A 23,012-nucleotide genomic window follows, 5' to 3' on the forward strand; every position below is an offset into this window, starting at 1 on the left:
TTGCTAAATTAAGTTAAATAATGAGTTAAGTTAAAGTCATTCAATATGTAGCTCATTCCTAAATAATATGTGATACCAAAACATTAATTACTGAACACAGGCAGATAAACATAGGCAGTTTTTCAGAGAAACAAAAGGTATTTGGGGCAATTAGTAACATGTTTAGTGCCACAGTGAAATTTTTCTATGAGAAAACATATTTCTAGAAATCATAAAACATATAAACTTGCCAACCTACAGAATACTAACATAAAAGAAAATTGCTTCCCTTTTAGTTCTCACTGGAAATCAAAAGTTTCTTGGGGTTTAAAATTTCTAATATATGTGATTAAAGTTATATATATAGCGAGAGGCATGGAGAGAGGGGGGAGGAAGGAAAGGAACATCTACATAAGCAAGGAAAGTAGAATGTGTGTTTTAGGTAAAAGAAGGTTTATTAAAAAGAAATCTTTGGAAGAGAATTTCGTGTGCGGTCAGAACTGGTTGAGATTGGAATGAACTTAATTGAGTAAATGACTCAATATCAAAAGCTAGTATCAAAATATATTTTTTTCTCTCTGTTTAAAGAACAAAGTGTTTCAGATTATTGGTCTAGTCTTAATGGGAAACTGTGGGCAAAGGTTTTACTTTTGATGTAATCTGTATAGAAAAACAAAGATTCTATAACTCGTAGGCAAGACTCTTTACAACTATTTAATTTTCTATATTTGCCTGTGGCATCTTTGTCACTTTGAGTAAATGGATAACTAAATATTGTTTTTCAGTGACCTAAGATCCTATTTGATCAAATGTTTGTAAAACTTTCGATATTTTTAATAAGCTCCCCACAAATCACATTCTAACTGAAGTCTTATTAACTTGGAAATAACTTTGAGATTTTCCAGAAGGGTCCCTGGAATACCTCAAAAGATTTATTTTCTCTGTTTATAAAAGAGACATTAAACTAATCAAGCTTATTTGGTAGGCTAAATTACAAGAAAAGCATTGTCAAATAAAGGACGATAAATCTTCTTAGGTTGTACTGTATGGATAAATGTTATTAACATCAGTGTTCTAGAAATTACAGGAAACTCCCAAAATTTGGATATGTCCTAGTATGTTATCAGTCATAATTCTTTTTATTACGTTAAGACTCTGTGTGTCATGAAATAATCCATTTTCATTGTCAATTCTGTTCTAATGAATCAGATTTTTAATGTAAAAATAAATTTTGAATCATGTATATGAATTAACTCATTAGAAATAGTGATAAAATGGGGAAAGCAATGTTATTGGAGGCCCAAAGAAAGCCTCCTGAATTCATCAGAGATGTCAAAATTGTCCTAACTATAACCTAGGAAAACCTGTTTATGCATCTGTCGGACATTTTCCTCTCCTCCCAGGAAACACAGCAAATAGACTCGGTCCCTCCAAGGTGGATAGGATGTTGTACCACAGGACTTCCCTGAACTGAAGTGCATAGTCACACAACTCTCAACACAACCTCTGAAAATTATTCCTTTAAAAAGCAGGATGGGCTAGGTTTGCCATTTGCCATATTTTTTTTCCCTCACTGGAACTTGAAGATGTCATTACTCACATACAAGCTTTAACCAAATTTCCCCAACAAGTTATAAATCTTTAAAATTCTGAAATATCTTTAATAATAAAGACAGTCTTACAAAACAGAATGGTTCTTGACATTATTATAGCATCTCAAGATGGTTGTCATTTTATTCGCTAAGTCATCTCTGACTCTTTGCAACCCCGTGGACTGTAGCTCACCTCTGTCCATGAGATTTCCCGGGCAAGGATACTCGAGTGGGTTACCATTTCCTCCTCCAGGGAAGCTTCCTGACTCAGGGGCCAAAGCTGCGCCTCTTATGTCTCCTGCATTGGCAGGTGGGTTCTTTACCACTGTTGCCACCTGGGAAGCCCAGTGAAGATCCATGAACTTCTATTTTGAATGCCATTTACAGCTCACTTCCTAAATGGATCCCTGTTGCTTAAATGTAGCCATAAACTCTCCAAAAGCATAACTCTCACATACTCACCTGTTTCCCTATACCGTGGCAAGTAACTTTCTAAGAGAGCTCCCTAAAATGGAGCTGGGAGGTCATTAAGGAAGCATGATTTATGTATGTTTCAGCCCAGATGGAATCTGATCTTTTGACCACTTACTGCCTTTTAAATCTTTCTTCTTTATTTTGTAAGTTATTAAAAATGATCACACATTTACAGGAGACCTGGAAAATACAGAACAAAGTTACATATAGTTCCACTATATACTACAACTGTTTAAGTAGGTAAATTAAGATTTTTTAGTTGACATTTCAATATTGAATTCTCAGAAATTAATAGGATGAATATACAGAGGAGTAGAAGAATGTAATAGACCTGAAAAGTATTATGAACCAGTTTGACATAATTAAGGTTTATTTGATCACTTACTGTCTTAATGCAGGCATCCATAATATGTGCCAGAAACTCAAGATATTTATCAGGCCATTACCCTAAAATAACTCCTGACAGCCTATCCCTTAGGGCACAAATATTTCCTTTCTTGAATCACAGTGAATCACAATTCTTGAGCAACCTCCTGGCTTTGGCTTTTATAAGCTCATGACTCTTTCTCTTTCCTGGAACTCTGTTTGGTTTTACCTGAATCTGCAACTCCCAAATAAAGCTCTTTGCTCTTTGCAGCCTCAATACTAATTACTGTTGCACAACCTTCAGCAAAGGGAGCCTTGCCCTTAATCAACAAGTTTAATTGAAAACAAAAGCATCAGCATCAGCTAGGAGAGCTCCATGTGAGAAAGGGCTAGCTTGTTAAGCTTGCTGATGTAAAGAGGACAAATATTTTCCCTCTACCCTCCTGTGTTCTCCTTGACTGAGAATCCTATAATGAAAGACAAGAGAAAATCAAACAGAACTTTATTAACATATGCACCTCAACATGCACGGTAGACAACCAGGAAAATGAGTAATTCTCCCAATCTGACTTGAATAAAGACTAAAAATGATCTTAGTAAGGAAAGGGGAAGGAGTTGTAGGCCTCTCAGGGGAGAGTGAGGGGTACTTTAGGAAAGATGGCAGGAAACTTGGAAGAACAGATGCGAGGTAGGATAGCTTGTGACAAGCTTTGTCTGGATGCAGTGTCTCCTCTCCTGTGACAAGAGTCAACCGTCCCCATTTGTGAGCCTTCCAGGAGGGGATCTGTGACAACTGAGTTCCTGGAAGGATCTGACTTTAGGCACATTAAGGGGGTTCAGCAAATGCCTTCCCTGCATTTGCTGTTTCTTCCATGCAGACAGTGCTAAATAATCAATGCACCGGTGGACACACCCCAGGTGGTACATGCTACTGTCCAGTCATGTAAGAGATTTTGCCTGAAACGGGCTCACAGTTGCAGGAAAGGGTCCTGGACTGACCTGGGAGACCTACCTTTGAATCTGTCTCTGAAATCTGGGTCTGGGAAGGGGAACACAGGCCCAATGCTTCAGTTACCCAGCGTGGGTTGCCTTTGTCATTTTCACCTGGTGAGTGGATGCTTATCCCGGGACCGTCACCTGGAGCAGATGACACCTGTCAACCAGGTTCCTAAGCACGTGCTCAGTCAGCAAGACCCAGGCTTGGGCTAAACAGCCTTCCCAGAAACTTAGCTTGAATGGGCGTCCTGCAGGGATCCTTGCTTCAGGAATAAGAGCCTCAAGTCCCCTGGGGACTGCACCCTATACCCCACAGTCAGCCTGGGAAGCCAGCTTCCCGTTATACAATGCTCCTTCCCTCACCAGCCCCAGGAAGGGTGCGCCCTCTCCTCCTCTAGCATCTGCCCATGTGAATTTCTACGCCAAGTTTCTGGGGTAATCTCTGTGTCCCCCGAGTTTCCAGGAACTAGACTGGAGCCCAAGGTCTCCCACCAGCACATCTGAATTTGGTAGTCAGAGCATGGCCATGCTGTCGGGCCAGGTGATTCATAACAGAGCACAGGAACCTTCACCAGGGGATCTGGTTCTGCCCTGACTCTGAAGCCTTCTTGTAGGAATGACACCGTCCTCCCTAACGAGAGCTCTGAGTGTGACAAGGCTATGAACACTCCAGCTAATGGGACACTGTGAGGAAAATGACTGATGTCTGCTGTCCCGCCACCTAGAAGTTCCCACCATGAGGTGCTGATGTGAAAACAGTGGCACATTTGTGACACAACTTTGCAAAATTCTATGGAAAACATTTAAGATGGGGTGATGATTGTGACATCCCTTTAAGCAAAAGACAAAAATAAAATAACATAGTAATGAGCTTGTCCTTTATTCAAGGAAACAACTCATGGTTTTGGGGTTAATTGCCTTACAAGCAGCGTAGCAGTTTCTGAGGGATACGGGGCGAGATGTAGGCCAGGTTAAGCATCTGGGAGTCTCCCAGCCTGTGGTCCTGCACTTTACCATCACTGCCCTGGGAAATTTCCTATTTAACAAACTCGCCAGCGGCTCCCTCCCAGGCCTCCAGAGGGACATCTCTAAGATCAGATCTGATGTGGCCCATTCATATCGCACACCTCAGAGGATCCAGTCCTGGGGCGGACAGCTCCCTCCACCTCCTCTCAGTCTCACCTGCTGCCCCACCCCTCCTTTGACTTCCCAGGACCCACAGCAGTCTTCACTCAGCCCCTACTACGTCCACACCCCGAGCCCCTGTGTCTCCCAGCAGTACAATGTCCCCTCCCTGGTCCCTGTGGTGTGCATGTTTGGAGAGAAAAGTCCACGTTTCCAGGGGAATGCCTTCAACAGTTCCCAGGAGTGTACAAAGGTCACGTTGTGAAAAACTGCCTGTGGTTAGATGCGCACAATCTGCAACCTCATCAGGCTCTGCAGCAAAGCTAAACTCTGCAGTGGAGTCACCGTCAGGTGGAGAGGAGACATGACATGTTAATTCCTAAGAGAAAGCTTGATAAAGTCATGTGAGGCTGAAAACGAGGCCACTAATGAAATAATTTCTGGGGACTGTCTGGACCTATTACACAGAAATGAAGAGTGCCCATTGGAAGCTATGTGAATAATCCATCGCTGGTAGATGATAAAAAGAATTCTCTGAAGCTCTCAGGCAGACTTGAAAAGACCCACTGGGGATCTGGATCTTGGGGCTATTGAAATTCTAGAAATATTCACAGCCCTTTATCCTGGGGCTGCTGAGGAAGTGTCCGACCATGTGACCATCAGGATTTTGCTGGCATGTACCCCATCCTGGGATGTTTTTCTTTCATGTGATCCCCATCTCGACAGCAAAGCTGCCTTCATGTTTAGGGCAGAGGTTTGGGCTTCATCCATGGTTTCCTGGTTAGCATCACATCCCACACCCAGAATCTTATAAGTCCTGGAGAGTTGATCCCTAGTACGTGTCTTCGTTGACGTCCCGCCGGTTCCATACGTGACCTTGCCCCGCCCACCTTGTCTCCTGCCTCTTGTCCTCTGAGACTTCACCTGCTCCCGCTCAGCTCCTCTCAACTTCCTGTTCCTTCTTCCACCATTTTCCCAAAAACTTCACCTTAACTGTCAATCCTCAGAAAAGCTTTCACTGACCCCTGTTCTACCTTAGAATTAGTGTGTGTAGACGTATGCTGTGTGCTAAGTTGTTTCAGTCGTGTCCAACTCTTTGTAACCCTATGGACTGTAGCCTGCCAGGCTCCTCTGTCCATGGGATTTTCCAGGCAAGAATACTGGAGAGGGTTGCCATGCCCTCCTCCAAAGGATCTTGTCAACCCAGAATGGATCCTGGGTCTCTTAATTCCCCTGCATTCCCAGGCACATTCTTTACCACCAGCGCCATCTGGGAAGCCCAAAACATACTCATACATATAAACACACCTGTATTATGTTTACACACTTACCCATATATGCACACTTTCATACATAGAGATATATATGCACCCCTGCACACTCACACATACTCACTCACATCCACACATACCCCACCCACTTACAAATCCACACAAACTCCATTTACACACACACTCCTACAGATCACACACACACACACACACAATCCATCACATTGCCCTGCATCTTGGTCCTCAGAACACACATCACCACCTGGTGTCACCATGTCCATGGTTCCAACACTTGATCACCATTGGCCTTGTCCACCAGGACATCATCTCTAACAGGACAGGAGCTTGGTCTGACCTGTTCAGTGTCTCCTCCTCAACTTCTAGAACTTTCCCTACCATGTGGCAGGTACTCAATGAACATGTATTGGATGATGAGAGAGGCTTCATCCTCAATAAGGTCCAGAGGCTGTAGCAATGACTCCAGACCCCTGGGCAGGGGCTGTGCCATACCCACTGATCACTATCCTTCCCCCATCCCCAATTCTGCACCCACCACACTGATCACTGCCCTTAGAGGTGTAAGCACAGACCTGCCCCATCCTCCCCAGGTCTTGGGCTGTTTCTTCACAGAGATAAGGGGTGGAGTCCCACCTGCCTCATGCACCAGGGTAAGGATCTGGTGCTCCTGACACCCAGCCAGCTCTCACCTGGGCTGGGCCTTCCCACACGCCAACCTCCAGCCAGTTCCCAGAGTCTGCAGGATGGTTTGTGTGGGTTCTCTCCAGCCAGGGGGTGTGCGTCATCCCCGTGGAAACCAATGGAAACCACCGTGTTAACTTATAAACCTGCAGACTGACCCATCAGTGGCAGACGTGGAATGGTTGTATGTAAAGTTCGAATGTGATTCTGAAACATTTTTTTTTTTAATTCAGTCTTTCCTAAATGTATCACTGCAGTCTATGTCTTTAAACATGCAAGTCCTCTCTTAGGTTTATATAGTGGCAACAAATGGTTTATTTTTTGAGTATTTAACTTAATCAAATAATGGTATATTCCTCCTTCCAGTCTTATTGACCTAATTTTAAGTATAACAGTGGTTTGTGGCACCTCTTTGAGCTTCAAGCCCCTGTTTATAAATGGTGAATGCTCCACTCAGAAGTGAGAACACTGAGTAAAAACCCTCTTGAACCATGTGTATTGGCTTTGAAAACCATTTGAGGACCCAGAGGTGAAAATAATGGGCAAAAAACTACAATAAGATTCTAATTCTATGACTTGAGGAGAGAACATTGAAGCAAAAATAAGATACAAATAAAGCTTTAAATAAGATTAAGCACATTAGAACTAATAAAACAGATGTACCAGAGGCAAATAAATAAATCCTAATCCATGCAGGAAGAGTATGCTATATAGGAAATTTGGGTTCCAGCTCTGAGCCCTGGAATGCAAGATAACCAGTAACAGCTAAGCCCTTGCAACAGATAAGCTAAACGTGGTTGTGAAGCAACCTTCGTCTGCTGTCTGAGACTCCCAGTCGATTGTAAGAGATGCTTTTGAGGGCCGCACACAGCCAGTCATTGTCCTAAGAAAGGAGCTCGACAAAAGGGTCACGAAAGACTGAGCCTCAGACGTTTCTGGAGGTGGGTGGAAGTCTGAGCGCTGTGTGGGCTCAGCCACTGTCTTTGGGGCTTCCTGCTCTGTACCTTGGAGAAGGAAATGGCACCCCACTCCAGTACTCTTGCTTGGAAAATCCCATGGACGGAGGAGCCTGGTAGGCTGCAGTCCGTGGGGTCGCACAAAGTCGGACACGACTGAAGCAGCAGCAGCAGCTCTGTAACTGATGACGTGGATTCTCCCAGGCAGCACAGAGGGTGGATGCAGGCCATCAGTCTGGGCACTTTCTCCACCTGAGGAGAGACCCATCACCACAGGATTACCTAGCCCACCTCATTAGGACACAATGCCATGGGGGTGTCTGTATCCCCATCTTAGATCTTACTTCTAGGAGTTGTTCCCACCAGGAACAACTCTCATCTTTCCCAGGCTGGCTAAGCTGTGGGCAGATGGCTCAGTCCTTCCTGCCACACAGGGTCTCTGGGTCTCTTCTCTCCGAAGCGTGAGTGACAAGTTGGTACGTGATAGAGGGTGGAAACTTTTGACCCAGTGATCCAACTTCCAGAATTTATCCACGATAACTGATGTATGCAAAGGTACATCTACAGATATTTCACAATGGCAATTATCTCTCGTATAGACTTATAACGGCAAAAATATCCTAAGACTCCAACAGCATGTAATTGATTAAATATAAGAACCTGGTTATCCATAAGATAAAACAGCAGGCACCACCACCATCAGAGCCTCCAGGGAGAACCCAGGAGTCCAGTTACTTTTAAAGACTCCTCAGGGGACTCTGTAAGCCAGAGGACAATTCCTGCTGCAGGAGAATGATTTGATGTCATTAAAAAGCTACACTCTATTGATACATTTAATTGTTAGGGAAAAGCGGGTACAAAAAAGTGTGTGCAATCAGAATTCATTGTCATTGAGATAGATGCACACACAGGTATGTGTGTACACACTCAAACTCATACACACAACCTGAAAAACCACAGGATATCTGTCACTGTTGTCTCACTGGCAGAATCATATTAATAGGTGATTCTTTTCCTTCCTTTTGCTCATCAGTAATTAACACACTTTCTACAATGATTATGCATTTTATAAGAAAAAAGAAAAAATTTTAAAATGCTTCTTATCATCCAAACAGAGTTGCTAGCTCTTGGATGCTTGGGGATGGATATAAAAGGCAACAATGATGATGATATAGCAGAACCCCAAAAAAACTATTTTAGCACTGATTACAGCTATGGAAATTGATGAGAGTTGGAAATTAATTTAAATATATTAGTGTACCTGGAGTCTAATATTCACTGGCTAATTTTCTCCCCATAATCCCTGATCTTGAAACTTCTGACTCAAGAAGATACTCTTTAAAAATTCATAAATGCAAACAAATAAATAGATGAGCTCCCTAAAGCTTGATTCATTGCTCAAAAAAAAAAAAAAAAAAAAAAGTGATATGGAGATTTCACACACAAAGCAGCAGAAATCTTTCAGCTGGCCAGGAAGACTGCACAAGTATGAGTGGGAGGCCTGAGGATTCACCATAGGAGCTGGTGAAGCCCAGACCCATTCCCTGTGGAGCAGTGTGGTAATGAGAGAAGGCATTGAGGACCGTGGGCCCCGGCGAGAGGTTGTGACCGTCCCTGCAGCCCCGCTCTCTTGTCCAGGTGCTGTGTTTTCCCAGCAGTGCTTATAGTGAGGGTTTGTGCAGAGGCCACAGGGAGGGTGGGAGGGGCTAGAGGGAGTGACCTTCTGAGTCCAGGCTGACCAGCAGTTGGGAGGGGGCTGAGCATCTTTGGATGCGAATGGATGGAATGATAATCAGGGATCCTAGGCTGCAGCCTTCAATTTCTAACCAACCTTTGGAAGGTAGAAGGCAAACCACTCTGAAAACCCAGAAAAGGCTCAGAAAACCTGCTTCAAATATTAACTCATCCTCTGGACCCATTCTGGGCCTCTCATATCATGATGGCCCAGTTTCCTGCTGTGGAATGAAGCTCGCAGGAGCAGCCAGGTGAGGGGAGGTGATGGGTTTCCTCCAGGACCCACATCACTGCAGAGCCCCTGGTCCCCACTGACCCATCACATGAAAATCCTCTCTGTTGATTGCTCTTCTCCAGCAGCTGCTCTTGTGGGCAGAGCCGGGCAGGAGCTACCCTGGCTGGGATAGTGAGACCTGGGTTGAGACTTGAGGCAGAGGAGTTCTAGGCCCAAGTGTGGTCAGGGAGTTGCATATACCTGGCATCCCCTGGGAGGTCAGAAATGCAGAATCCCAGGCCCCGGCATCAGTATCTGCAGTGTCAGCAGCCCCAGGGGACTTGCGAGCACGTTGTTCTCTGAGGAGCTGGACAGCAGCTGCTCTGTCCAGTCAGCACAGCACGGAAGGAAGAAATGCACCCACTGTGGCTGCATCGGGTTGGGCAAGACAGCTGTAAGAAACTACAAACCACAGTCCACAGGTGCTCACACAGGACAGAAGCTACTCTCCCTCACAAAACTCAAGCCTAGAGAAGTGTGGCCAGTGCTGGCAATATTGTTCATGGTCATAGGGAAGGAAGCTCCTCTGTCCTGTGTCTAGGAATTCCCCAATAGCTGATTCTTCCTCATGTTCCAAGATGGCTGCTTGAGCTCCAGCCCCCACATCTACATTCTGGCTAAAGCCACTGTCCTTACCTGACTCTAGTCTCCCAACCTTCTCAGCCACCTCCAAATTTGGGGACCAGCTTCACACAAAGCCAAGGCACCCACAGCCTGTCTCCTGGGATGAGTGCTGGGAAAGTCAGAGGAACTCTTCCAGCAGGGCCAGGTGTGAGCATTCTCTGTGTCCTGTGTTCCTCATCCCATGTGGAAAGAACCTGCCCAGTATCCATCTATAGGGCTTCCCTGGTGGCTCAGTTGGTAAAGAATCCGCCTGCAATGTGGGAGACCTGGGTTTGATCCCTGGGTTGAGAAGATCCCTTGGAGGAGGGCATGGCAACCCACTCCAGTATTCTTGCCTGGAGACCCCATGGACAGAGGAGGTTGGTAGGCTACAGTCCACGGGGTCACAAAGAGTCGGACATGACTGAGTGACTAAACACAGCAGAGCATCCATCTATAGGATCCAGCAGGGAGAGAAGGGAGAAAGTCAATACACTTAGGAAAGCTCTCTCACCCCAGGGAATGTGTAAAACCAGGAATAGAACCTGGGGCCAGGGATGCTTGCTGTTTAATCGACAAACACAGCTTGAAGCAGAAGAAGCTCCAGAATATCCAATTAAGTGAACAAGCTACACAGATGCAGCTGTCAGGCCATTAACTCGTTTATCTGGACAGACTCCATTTGGTCCATTACTCTTCGTGATGAAGTCTCCCCCAGGAATGGCTGCAAGGATGGAGGAATGGGCTTGGGGAGACGACAGGGCAGTCTCTGAGTGGTGTCCCCACGCTGTGGACTGCAACTCCCTTCAGCCGTCCCTCCCTCAGCCCCAAGCAGGAGGCACACAGGGCCCGTCCTGCTGCTTGGGGACATGGAGGGGAGCCCAGCTGTGAGCAACAGGGAACTCTGCTGGTGTCTCTCCTGGCTGCACCTCCAGGACCATCCACAAAGCCAGCCTGCCTGCAGACAGGAGCCCCGGTCCTCTCCATCTTCTCCACACCTATCCTCGGGGGTCAGCTGTGGCCTGGCCACCTGCCCTCTGTCACACCATGGCTCCAGGTTTCCTGGGCAGACACCAGTGTCCCCTCACACATCATCCTGTGCCTTTGAGCAAACCAATCTCTGGGAAGGAGAATGGGACCACAAAGGTCATTTTTTAAATATCTTTAATTTTTTATTATTTATTTATTGGCAGCACCGCACACATGCGGGATTTTAGTTCCCCTACCAGGGATCGAACCCACAACCCCTGCATTGGAAGCAGGGAGTCTTAACCACTGGACCACCTGGCCATGTGAACCAACAACCCACCTAGGCCATTTAGACCCATCAGGATGTGCCCCTGCACTGGGGCTGGGTTACCCTTCCCTGAGACACCCAGGAGATTCAGAGTTCTCTCAACAAAGAACAAGGGGTCTTGGAATGGAGACCCCGTGTCTGCTGCACCTGCTCTTGCTGTTCAGAGGATGGAGTTCGAGCTGCTGCAGCTTGAACTCAAAAGTCACACTGACTTGAAGAAACTGATCTCTCTGTTTCAGATTCCACTCTGCCTGAGTGGGAACTTAACCTTGGGGGATTTGAGGATTCTGTACCCACTTTCTGTCTTGTTTCCAGCGTTGAGTCCACGTCCCAGGGGGGTTATGCAACACCAAAGTATCCAGGAGGGAAGATCAGAGCCCTGGGAACTGCAGTCGAGACCCTGCATGCTGGCTTCTTTGTTCTAAGGTCTCTGAGTCTCCAGAGAGGCGATAAAGAGGTCAGGGGGTTGGAGGAGAGAAAGTATCTTCACTGCAGCCAATGTGCACTTGGCTAAGTGACAGAAAAAAAATGGCAGCCAGAAAACAAGGAGTCATAGCTCCCTCCCATCATATTATCAACAACTACCCTACTTTTCGCAGGAAGTGCTTTATCAAAGCCTTTTTCTGTCTGAGGGGAAGGGCATTCCTGACTTCCTAGCCTCCTCTGGGCTTCCTTTCTCCCCAGAGAGGGAAGAAACACTAGAGAAACCGTTCTGAGAGTCACCTCCCTAGACGCAGACTCTCTAAAAGATGGAGATTTATTATAATATTATGGAACATTTCTCCTACCTCACGTATTAACATCACAGCAAAAAAGAGCCAGTATATTAATATATTAGGTCGAAAGTGCTGTAAGATGCAGGCTCTATGACGAGTACAGTCCATAGGGAGAGTTCAAAGTCAAGAGCAAAGAAGGAATTGAAGCTCAGGCACCTACGGCTATAGAGAACATTCAACACAGCTCAGCTTCTAGTCAGATTAACATAAATCCTTACGCTAAAGACCTATTTACCTCAGTTTCTAATACCCAGTACAAATATGTTTAGCTTTCAATAACAAGAAAAAAATTGTAAGGCGATCAAAACAACAAAAGGCAAGTAAAACAATAAAACAAGTATCAGAACTAGACCACATACTATTACACAGTTGTTGACAGGAAATGTAAAATAACCATTAATAATATGTTAAGAGGGCTTCCCTGATGGCTCAGATGGCAAAGAATCTACCCACAATGCAGGACACCCGGGTTTGATCCCAGGGTTGGGAATATCCCCTGGTAAAGGAAATGGCTACTCACTCCAGTATTCTTGTCTGGTGAATTCCATGGACAGAGGAGCCTGGTGGGCTACAACCCATGGGGTTGCAAAGAGTCGGACACAACTGAGTGACTGAGCACAGCACACAGAGTAACAGTGTATTAGATGATTATACCATAAGGAAATGAATGACAACAAAGTCATGAGGAATGGAAGGGAGGAATAAGATTGCAGTGTTAAAGGTGGCTGAAGTATCAGTGGTACACTCTTATTTGAAGATGGATTTAGATTAGTTGAAATCTGTTTTGCAGACTTTAGAGCAATCGCTTTTTAAAAACATAGTATAAAAATATTTTGGAACCCAAAAGTCAGTCAGTCTGAATTCTACCAAGCATTTAAAGATGTTATACCAATTCTAAAGATCTAAATAAATAAAGAGATACTCCATATTCATGGATTGAAAGATTCAATAATGTTAAGAAATCAACTGTTCAAGATGGGTTTTTATAGACTGATTGTAATCCCCATCAATACCTCAGCAACCTACTTTAGATATATTGATAAATTGATTCTAAAAATTATATGAATATAATTCTAGGCAAAATACCAAGAATAGCCAACACAACACTGAAGGAGAAGAACAAAGTCTGGGGACTCACACCACTTCCTGATTTCAAGACTTCCTATAAAGCTGTAAAAAGATGTAGTAATCAAGACAGTGTGGTATTGGTAGGAAAAAAACAGACACATGGACAATGGAACAGACAAGAGATCCCAGAATGAAAACCACATACATACAGTCAACTGATATTTGACAAAGGAGCAAAGACAATTCAAGGGCGAAAGGACAGAGCCTCAGATGAAGGAGACTGGCCCAACTGGATGTCCACAAGAATACTGATGGGCAAAAGAATGAGTCTTGACTCAAACTCCAAACCTTATACAAAATTTAATCTTAAAAGGATTGTATACTTAAAGTTTTAAACTAAAACATGTCTACTTTCTCCAAAGGAGACATACAAATGGCCAATAGGCACATGAAAAATGCTCAACATCACTAATTACTAGAGAAATGTAAATCAAGAGGTATCTGTCCATCCACACCAGTCAGAATGACCATCATCAAAAAGTCTACAAATAACAAACGCTGAAGAGGGCATGGAGAAAAGGGAACTCTCCTACACTGTTCGTGGGAATGTAAATTGGTGCAGCCACTATGGAAAACAGTATGGAGGCTCTTTAAAAAACTAAAAATAGAGCTACCATATGATCCACCAATCCCACTTCTGGGTAAATATCCAGATAAAACTGTAATCTGAAAAGACACATTCACCCCTATGTTCATAGCAGCACTATTCACAATAGCCAACACACGGAAGCAACCTAGATGCTCATTGACAGATGAGTGGATAAACCTAGATGCCCACTGACAGATGAGTGGATAAAGAATATGTGGTACATATATACAATGGAATATTACTCAGCCATAAAAAAGAAAAACAATTAAAATGAATAGACTATATTTAATACCCTGTGACAAATCATAATGGAAAAGAATATGTTTATGTATATGTACATATACATATAACTGAGTCACTTTGCTGTACAGAAGAAATCAATACAATACGGTAAATCAAATATACTTCAATAAAATAAAAAAATCTATAGCATGCCTAGAAGAAAATATAGGACGAAATCTTTTTAAACTAAGATTTGTTAAATATTTCTTAGACATAATACCAAAAGTATAATTGACAAAAGATAAAACTAATACATTTCACTTTATCAAAATGAAGCATTTGCTCTGGAGTGACATCATCATGGCAGACAAAGAGTTTTCTACCATCTTACTGCCAAAGATCATCCTTTAGACAACAACCGACAGAGGAGAAAGCCTTGTGGAAATCCAGAAGTCCCGTGGAGAAGTTCCAGGTACTGTCAGAGCAAAACAATCTGAAATTGGACGCTCTAAAAATGCAGAAGAGCAGTTTCATTTTACCCACATTACTCATTCCCTGCACGACTTGGGGCCAAGAGAGAGCTTCCTGGACTCTGATTTCTCCCACAGGGTAAAACGAGACAGTATGAGTGAGCACCTGGCTTCCCCAACTGTTCACGTTGCCAAAGCCTCACATCTCTTTCATCCCATGCAAAATGCTAGAATGTGCTGCCTTACCAGGGGCAGGGAGCAGGCTGGGAGAACAGCAGACAGGGCTCTTGCATGAAAAAGACACAGACCCCAACACATTACAGACTCCATCAGGAGGCTGGACCTTAATCCCCAAGCTGGCCCACAGGAACCCTCAGTGCTCCATGAGTCACACACACACACAGAGACACACACAGATATACACAGATACACACATACACACACACAGACACACACCCAGACACAAACATACACGGACACACACACACACAGAGACACACACACACAGAGACACACACAGACAAACATACACAGACACACAGACACACACACACAGACACATACAGACACACACACACAGACACACACACACACACAACCACCATGTGGCAGGTCCCTGTGCATACTGCCAACTGCCCCAAGAGGAGGCTTTTGAAAGAGGACTGTGAGCATATGCAGAAATTTGGCCTGACTATGTGAGCCTGGGAGAAACCCCACAAATCTGAGCAATCAGCACCACCCTTGGGACAGCAAAAGGAAGCTCAGTACTCAGCCCAGAGCTTTGCAGGATGGAGAGAAGGTGTGTGAGCTTAAGAATTCTATCACAAGAGGGAATAAGATGTATGGAGTAGGTGTGTCCACAGAACAGCCTGAGAAGGCCTCAGACACTTAGAGCTGAGAGACGGTATCACACACGCACACAAAGATAGAGGACTCAAACAAAACTGGAAATTAAAGAGGGCATATTACAAGTAATACCACAGAAATACTAGAATTGTAAGAGTGTACTATGAACAATTATATGCCAACAAATTGGAAAACCTAGAAGAATGAATAAATTCCTAGAGAGATACAACCTACCAACACTGAATCATGAAAGTACAAAAAATCCAACTAATATAAAGTAATGAGGTTGAATCAATAATCAAAAACCTTCCAAAAAAGAAAAGCCCAAGACGAGATGGTTCACGGGTGAATTCTACCAAGAATGTAAAGAAAAACTAACACCATCCTTCTCAAACTCTTCTAACAAATTGAAAAGGAGAGAACACTTTCAAACTCATTGTACAAGGCCAGTATTACCAAGATATCAAACCCGGGCTAGGACACTACAAGAAAAGAAAACCACAGGCCAGTATCTCTGATAAACGCAGATGAAAAATTTTTCAACAAAATGCTAGCAAACTGAATTCAACAGAATCTTTAAAAAAATAATAATAATACACCATAATTTATCCCTGGGATGCAAGGATGGTTCAACATATTCAATCAATAATGGGATAAACCATATTAATAGAATAAAAGGTAAAATCATATTACCATCTCAATAGACGCAGAAAACTCTTTGGCAAAATACAATATTCGTTCATGGTTAAAAACTCAACATTATAAAGGCCATACTTGACAAGCCCACAAATAACATATTCAATAATGAAAGGTTGAAAGCTTTCCCTCTAAGATGAGAAACAAGACAAGGATGCCCACTCCTACCACTCTTATTCAACACAGGAGTTAAATAATACTGGAAATCCTAGCCAGAAAATTAAGGCAAGAAAAAGAAATAAAAATCATCCAAATCATAAAGGGAAAAATGAAATTAGGATTTTTAGAAAACCCTAAATATTCCACCAAAAACTGTTGGAACTAACAAATGAATTCCATCAAGTTGCAGGATACAGAATCAATGTCAAGGAATGAATGGATAAATAAATGTGGCATATATATATAGATACATGTGAATATATATTACACACTGAATATTACTCAGCTGAAGGAAACCCTGCAGTTTGAGACAACATGAATGTCCCCAAAGGGCATTTTTCCATGTGAAATAAGTCAGGCAGAGAAAGATAAGAACTGTATGATCTCACTTACACGAAGAATCTACAAAAGCCAAACTCATTGAAACAGGGAGTATATTGATAGTGCCAGAGACAGGGATGGGGTGGTAGGGTAGGGTGTTGGGGGTAGGTGAAATGGATGAAGGGAATTAAAAAGATACAAAGTTCCAGTTATAAAATAAGTAAGTCCTGGGGACATAACATACAACATGGTAACTGTAGTCAATAATGTTTTATTTGCATATTTGAAAGTTTTTGAGAATAGGTCTTAAAAGTTCTCATCACAAGAAAAGAAATTCTGTAGCAACATACTATGATAGATATTAATCAGACTTGTGGTGATCTTGCAATGTATACAAATGTCAAGTCATTATGTTGTGCACCCAACAATATTATAATGTTGTATGTCAACTGTACCTCAATTAAAAATAATAATAAAGTTAGAAAAAAAGACAGGAAGCAGGAAACTAGCCAATAATGAGAACAGAGCACCACCTCTACCCACCGCACCCCCCACCCATGCCATACAGCCCAGGACTCACACCCAAACTCCCCAAACACGGTGAAAAAAGAGTTTAAAGGCCAATTGCAGCCCAGAAAAACAGTCCTCCGTGTCTGGACTCCAAGTTCTGAGGAATCTCTGCAGGAAAGACGGCCTGAGAACACTGCTGTGAAAGGCAGGTCTGTGGGCTCTGGCAGAAGGCACGCAGGGACCCGGAGGGCATCAGAACCCCTCTAGGACTCCGATGCGGCTCCACCTTGAGGCATCCTTTCTGGAGGCGCCCTGCCCACCCACTACACTTAGGGCTCGCAGCTGATGGAGGAGGAAATCTGCGTCAGGAGAGGCAGCCACGGCACCCCACCCGGCCTGCACCCGCCTCCTCCAACACCAAGAGAGAGCCGGAATGGTGCCCCGAGCGCTGACCCGTCCCTAAGATGGACCTAAACTGCGAGCAGGAGGCTCTGGTTCATGGTCTCGCAGTACAGCTGGTGTGGGGGCATCATCTGACTCCTACCCTCAACAAGCCCCCTTCACCTCAGCCATAAGAGCATCTGACTGAGATGCTCCCAGAGCACAGCGAGGAAGTACACAAAGAAGGGAAACGTTTCCCCTGTAGAGTCAGTGCGTTCATCCCCAGCTTCTACGAGAAAGAGGAAAAAGCAAGCCCACATGTGCAAGATACCTCAGCCCCAGGAGTGAGCAGAGAAATGCAAATCATGACATTTCACACATACTAAGTTGGTGATAAAAACACTGATAATACTCTTTGCTGGTAAAACATTTGGAAAACGAGAATATTAATAAGTTATCATTGGCAGTGAGAAATTACTTTCAGTATTTTGGAAAAATGTTTCAAGAGTGATGGAATTATTTTTTTTGATGCAAAAATCCAATTTTGAAATTTTAACCTGGATAGTAATCAATATAAGAAAAAAAGTCATAAGCAGAAAGACCTCAAAGATACCAATACCCATCAATCTATGTAAAATAGATATAAAATACATTAAATGCATATAATGTGAATATAACTAAATACTTATTATATATGTTGTATATAATATAGAGGGCTTCCTTGGTGGCTCAGCTGGTAAAGAATCTATCTGCAATGCAGGAGACCTGGGTTCGAGCCCTTGATTGGGAAGATCCCATGGAGAAGAGAATGGCTACCCAGCCCAGTATTTTTGCCTGGAGAATTCCATGGTAGAGGAGCCTGGAGGGCTACAGAAGCATAGCAATCATTACATTGTAAAATAGTGCCAAGTTTTGGTAAAATATATGGAATTAATGTTTATGTATATACATTATAATTATGAATAATACCTAGTAATACAGAAAACAGTTTAAGAGAGTACATCAACTTAATTTTTGTTATATTATTTATTTATCTGGCTGTGTCTGGTCTTAGCTGCAGCACATGGGCTCTTCCGTTGCAGCACATGGACTCTCTAGCAGTGGCAGATAGGATCCAGGGTGCACAGGCTCAGTAGTTGCATCACGAGGGCTTGGCTGCTCCACAGCATGTGATATCTTAGTTCCCCGACCAGGGTTCAAACCCACTTCCCCTGCATTGCAAAGTGAATTCTTAAGCACTGGACCACCAGGGAAGTCCCCACAGTATGTCAGTACATCAAGTTTAAAAGCAGATGTCTGCACAGCAGACAAGATATAGGACCAAGTAGATCACGTGTAAAAGGAACCAAGAGAAACATGACAAAGCAAATGAATAACTATAGCTGGGAGGATCTTTGAACCTCCCATGAAGAATAACCAGTGTATATGTGTGTGTGTGTGTGTGTGTGTGTGTGTAACCTACAAAAATACAACAAACTATGCCATACATGCATGCTCGGTCATGTCCAATTCTATGCAATCCCATGGACTATAGCCTGCCAGGCTCCTCTGTCCATGGGATTTTCCAGGCAAGACTACTGGAGGGGGTTGCCATGCCCTTCTCCAGGGGATCTTCCCAACCCAGGGGTTGAACCCAGGTCTCCTGCATTGCAGGCAGACTCTTTACTGCCTGAGACACTAGGGGTTCACAACCAACTAGTGACTATAACAAAAGAGAAGCAGACTCACAGATACAGAGAAGAAACTAGTGGCCACAGTGGCGGTGGGGCGGTACAGGGGTGGGCAGTGGGAGGTACAAACCATTGGGTGTAAGATAAACTACAGACCTGTACTGTACAACATGGGGGAAACAGCCAATATTTTGTAATAACTGTAAATGGAGTATTAACTTTAAAAACTGTACAAAATTTTTTAATAAAAAATAATAAACCATATTTAAAGACTTGGTATATAAAAATAATATAAAATAGCTCGATAATTCTTTAATATTGTGTTGAAATATTTTTGATATATTAGCTAAAATATGTTAGTAGGTTAAAAAAAAAAAAAAAGAAGCACCAATATTCCATGCAATACATTAACCTGAGGAACACAGGGCTGCAAAAATCCCACTGTCTGTCGTTCTTCCCTACCCAGGAAGGCACCCAGGGAGGCTCCTGGGTAGGGTGGGGCATCGTCCATGGCAGAGTCCCCAGAACCAGAATGTGCTGAGGGCATAGAAAGCACTGAGTAGAAGTCTGTCAAGTGAATCCCAGGATAGGATTTTACCCACGTGCGTTTCCCGATAGATTTTTGTCAAGAGACACACAGTCTTGCTTGCCTTTCACCAACAAAAGATGCTAAGGACCACATTTTACTTAAAGGACATTAAGAGTTTATTTCATAAAAGTCACAACATATATTCACTACATAGTTGCATTCATCACCTTTCCTGTGCTATAAACTACTTTAAACACACAATTCTTTCCAATTGCTTATCTTCGGCCAAATTATGTGTAGATAATAGAGTGCCGCAGAAGCCAAAATATATAGCCTATAAATAAAGTGCACTACTCTCATTTTTAGAAATAAAAAGTTGTTCATTACTTCTCCTGATATATATTAGCTGTGTAGAGTGAATATGCAGAGTTAAAAAACCAAAGAATTCTATGTAAAATAAAGACAGTTCCTTATTTGATTTGCTTCACCAGAAACTAAATAAGAAAAAAAAAATCCAAGTGTAAATCTTAGGAATACAGTGTTCTCACTTCTAGGTGCTCTTGGGCACAAGGATATAATGCCAAGTTACAGGTGACCTGGCTTCTGGAATCACAAGACACTTAGAGCGGGGGCCAGCCATACTTTTCACCAAACACTGGGGTCTTTGCCTGCATCAGGCAGGTTCACCCCCCAGGGGCACTGTCACCACACAGGGCACTGTCACAGGTGCCGAGGCTGGTACATCTGAGGACCCCTCCTCCCTGTGGAGGGATAGAGGTTAACCCCTCCATCAACATGCCACTGTGTCCCAACCTCAACACAGCAGGAGATGCTTGAAGATGACTGTTAACACTCATCGTCATCAGGGCAGTTCCTTTATGAAGGTGCAGAGGAAGATGGGTGAAGGTCTACAAAACCACAGAGAAACTCACCAGGAGACAAAGCAGAGGTGAGGGGACAGGGCGGGACGGTCGTGGGGGGCAGGGGCTTTAATGCTATCGCCGTCACAGTTTTCAAGGAAGATTTTCCAGTATCAAAAACAGGTTGGAATTTCTTACCCACACATTTCACAAGCACTCTTAGTGCTGTCATCACAGTGCAACCTTTCGCAGTCTTGTTTCCCAACAACTCCATGGTGTTTTGGTTCACATCTAGGATCGCAAACTCTAGCGTTCCACGGGATCTCGCCCAAACATGGGGTCGTAAGGATCATTCCGTTTCCTGGGGGGCTGAGTCCAGGTCTAGGCCTATAAATAAACATCAACTCAGAAGACACAGCCAGTGCCACCCCCCACCTCCCTAGGTCCGTCAGGACGGGTTCTTGATTCTCCCCCGCACTCAAGAGCAGCCTGCCACGTGGCTCTGTCAAGGCACCTTTGCAGCAATGTGCAGTCACGTACTGTACCGTGCTACTCTCCACTGTAATCCACTCTTTGGAAAACTGGAAAAGTATTTGCAAGTGATGAGGAAGAAATCCTAGGGATGTTATGCCTTGGAAAACGGTGGCTCTTCTGGCCCATCATGAACACAGAGAAGGCTCAGGTGCCAGGAAAGGAGGGGGTGGATTTTAAGGCTGACTTTGAATCTGAAGAGCAAAAACTCATGAGGAAGGGGCTGAGATGCTTTCGGAGCAGAAGACTCCACCCTCGGTGGAGCTCTTTGCCTTAGCGAGATCCCCATGCACAGACAGGGGCTGGGCAGCCAGCGTCTCCCCCCCACAGCCCTGGGCATCAGCAGAGGCCCAGCGCAGCCATGCGAGCAGACGTGGGGCTGGCCCAGGCTGACACCACCCTGCAGAAAGAATCACTCTTTGGCAGGTGCCTGGCATTGGGGACCCTGTTGTTAGGTGGAGTTGGCAGGTAGAAAACATGCTCATGGGCAGCTGCCTCAGCCCGACCCTCCCCTGCATACAGCAGGACTTTGGTCCAAAGTCCCCATCACAAGGCAGAGGTTAAACTTCTCACCGGTGCTATGGCCCCTGTGCGCCCAGTGTGGAGGGGCCTGTGCTGTGTGTGCGCTGGCAGGGATGAAATGGAAGTGTGTACCCCAGGGTCCCACCCTCTCCTCTGTGTATCAGGCTGCAGGCAGACTGGCAGACTCTGTCACATGGGCAGATCACAGGTGAGAACAGCTCTCTCGGGGCTGTGACCCCCGGGTCCAGACGGTAACGAGGAGAGGGTCCCAGTGGCGACAGCAGAGTGTTGCTTGCGTTCTGTTTGCAGCAGGTAGAGGGGTTCTGAGCAGCAGGCCGGCCGGGTCTTCAGCCTCTCTGCTCACACGGCAGACAGGTCCACGCGGTGTCCGGAGTGACTGCTCTTGTCCCAAGGGCTGAGCCTGGTGGAGCCCGTAGCAGGCCGGGTCCCATTCATCTGCAAACCACAAAGGAGTGAGGAGTGAAGACTCTGCTCCCAGACAAGAAACCCATGGTGCCCTGGGAGTGTGGAGAGCAAAGCCTTGGGCCAGAAAGCTGCCTGAGAATCCTCCCTAGTTTGAGGAAGGGGCACTGCTCCCCAGAAAAATGAGCACTTTTCCCCACCTTCTTGGCAAGCATTTGCCTGCCTCATAGCCCCCAGTTTCTGGGGTGCACTCAACCCTGCAGTCATTTACTCATCGATCTGTCCTTCCTTCCTTCCTTCATTCATTCGCACATGTATTCATTCATTTGCAAATCTATTCATCCATCTGCTTATGCAGTCATTCCCTCTGTGTTGATTTATGGAGCAGGCAATGCACCAGGGACCGAGGCAGGCTCTGAGGTCACTCCAGTGAGCCAAGCTGATCGGACTTTAGTTCTCGTGGAGCTTACATTCTGATGGGAGAGGCGGACAATGGCCATCAAGCAAATGAATAAACTGAACAATTCCCGGGAGTGGCAGGCAGGTGTATGATGCTGGAATAGGGAGGGAGCACCTTTGTTCAGTGCTGTCCGGGGAAGACTTCCTGAGATGGGATCCCTGAGCAAGGACCTGACAGGTAGGAAGCTGCATTGCAGTGAGAACGAAGGACACTGCTTGCTCCAGGCTGCCTCGGGACCCTGCTCAGGGGTCTGCAGGGCAGAGGACAAGGAACCACACATCCAAGCCCAGCACTGAAAAGTGCGTGGCTTGTTCAGACCCCTGATCACTCATAATCAATTTTTCAGGCATCTGTAGGGGGAGGAGCCCTGATGTAAAGGCCGGGCTGTACCAGCAGACTTCTGTGCCTCTGTGGGTCACCAGTGTGTCCAGTGTCTACGTCTTGGTCAACTGACCTTCCATCCCCGAGTCAACATAAGAAGTTCTGATCCTGGAAAGTGCAGGAGAGAGGTTCAGGTGACTTCATGAGGAGGGGACCTTGTTGGGGTGTGACA

At 44.7% G+C, this 23,012-nt stretch overlaps 1 protein-coding gene across 2 annotated transcripts in view; it reads right to left on the bottom strand.

The window, feature by feature from the left end:
* Positions 1-19,815: 19,815 nt before the first annotated feature.
* ADGRD1 (adhesion G protein-coupled receptor D1) overlaps positions 19,816-23,012 on the bottom strand; it is a 176,890-nt gene continuing 173,693 nt past the window's right edge. For both annotated transcript variants that reach the window (XM_061384498.1, XM_061384499.1), the window contains one exon: positions 19,816-22,032. In XM_061384498.1, coding sequence (XP_061240482.1) covers positions 21,937-22,032 — 96 coding nt within the window. In that variant the 3' untranslated portion in view covers positions 19,816-21,936. The remainder of the gene's footprint in view (positions 22,033-23,012) is intronic.

This window comes from Bos javanicus, chromosome 17, assembly GCF_032452875.1.
Source record: "Bos javanicus breed banteng chromosome 17, ARS-OSU_banteng_1.0, whole genome shotgun sequence".
NCBI lineage: Eukaryota > Metazoa > Chordata > Mammalia > Artiodactyla > Bovidae > Bos > Bos javanicus.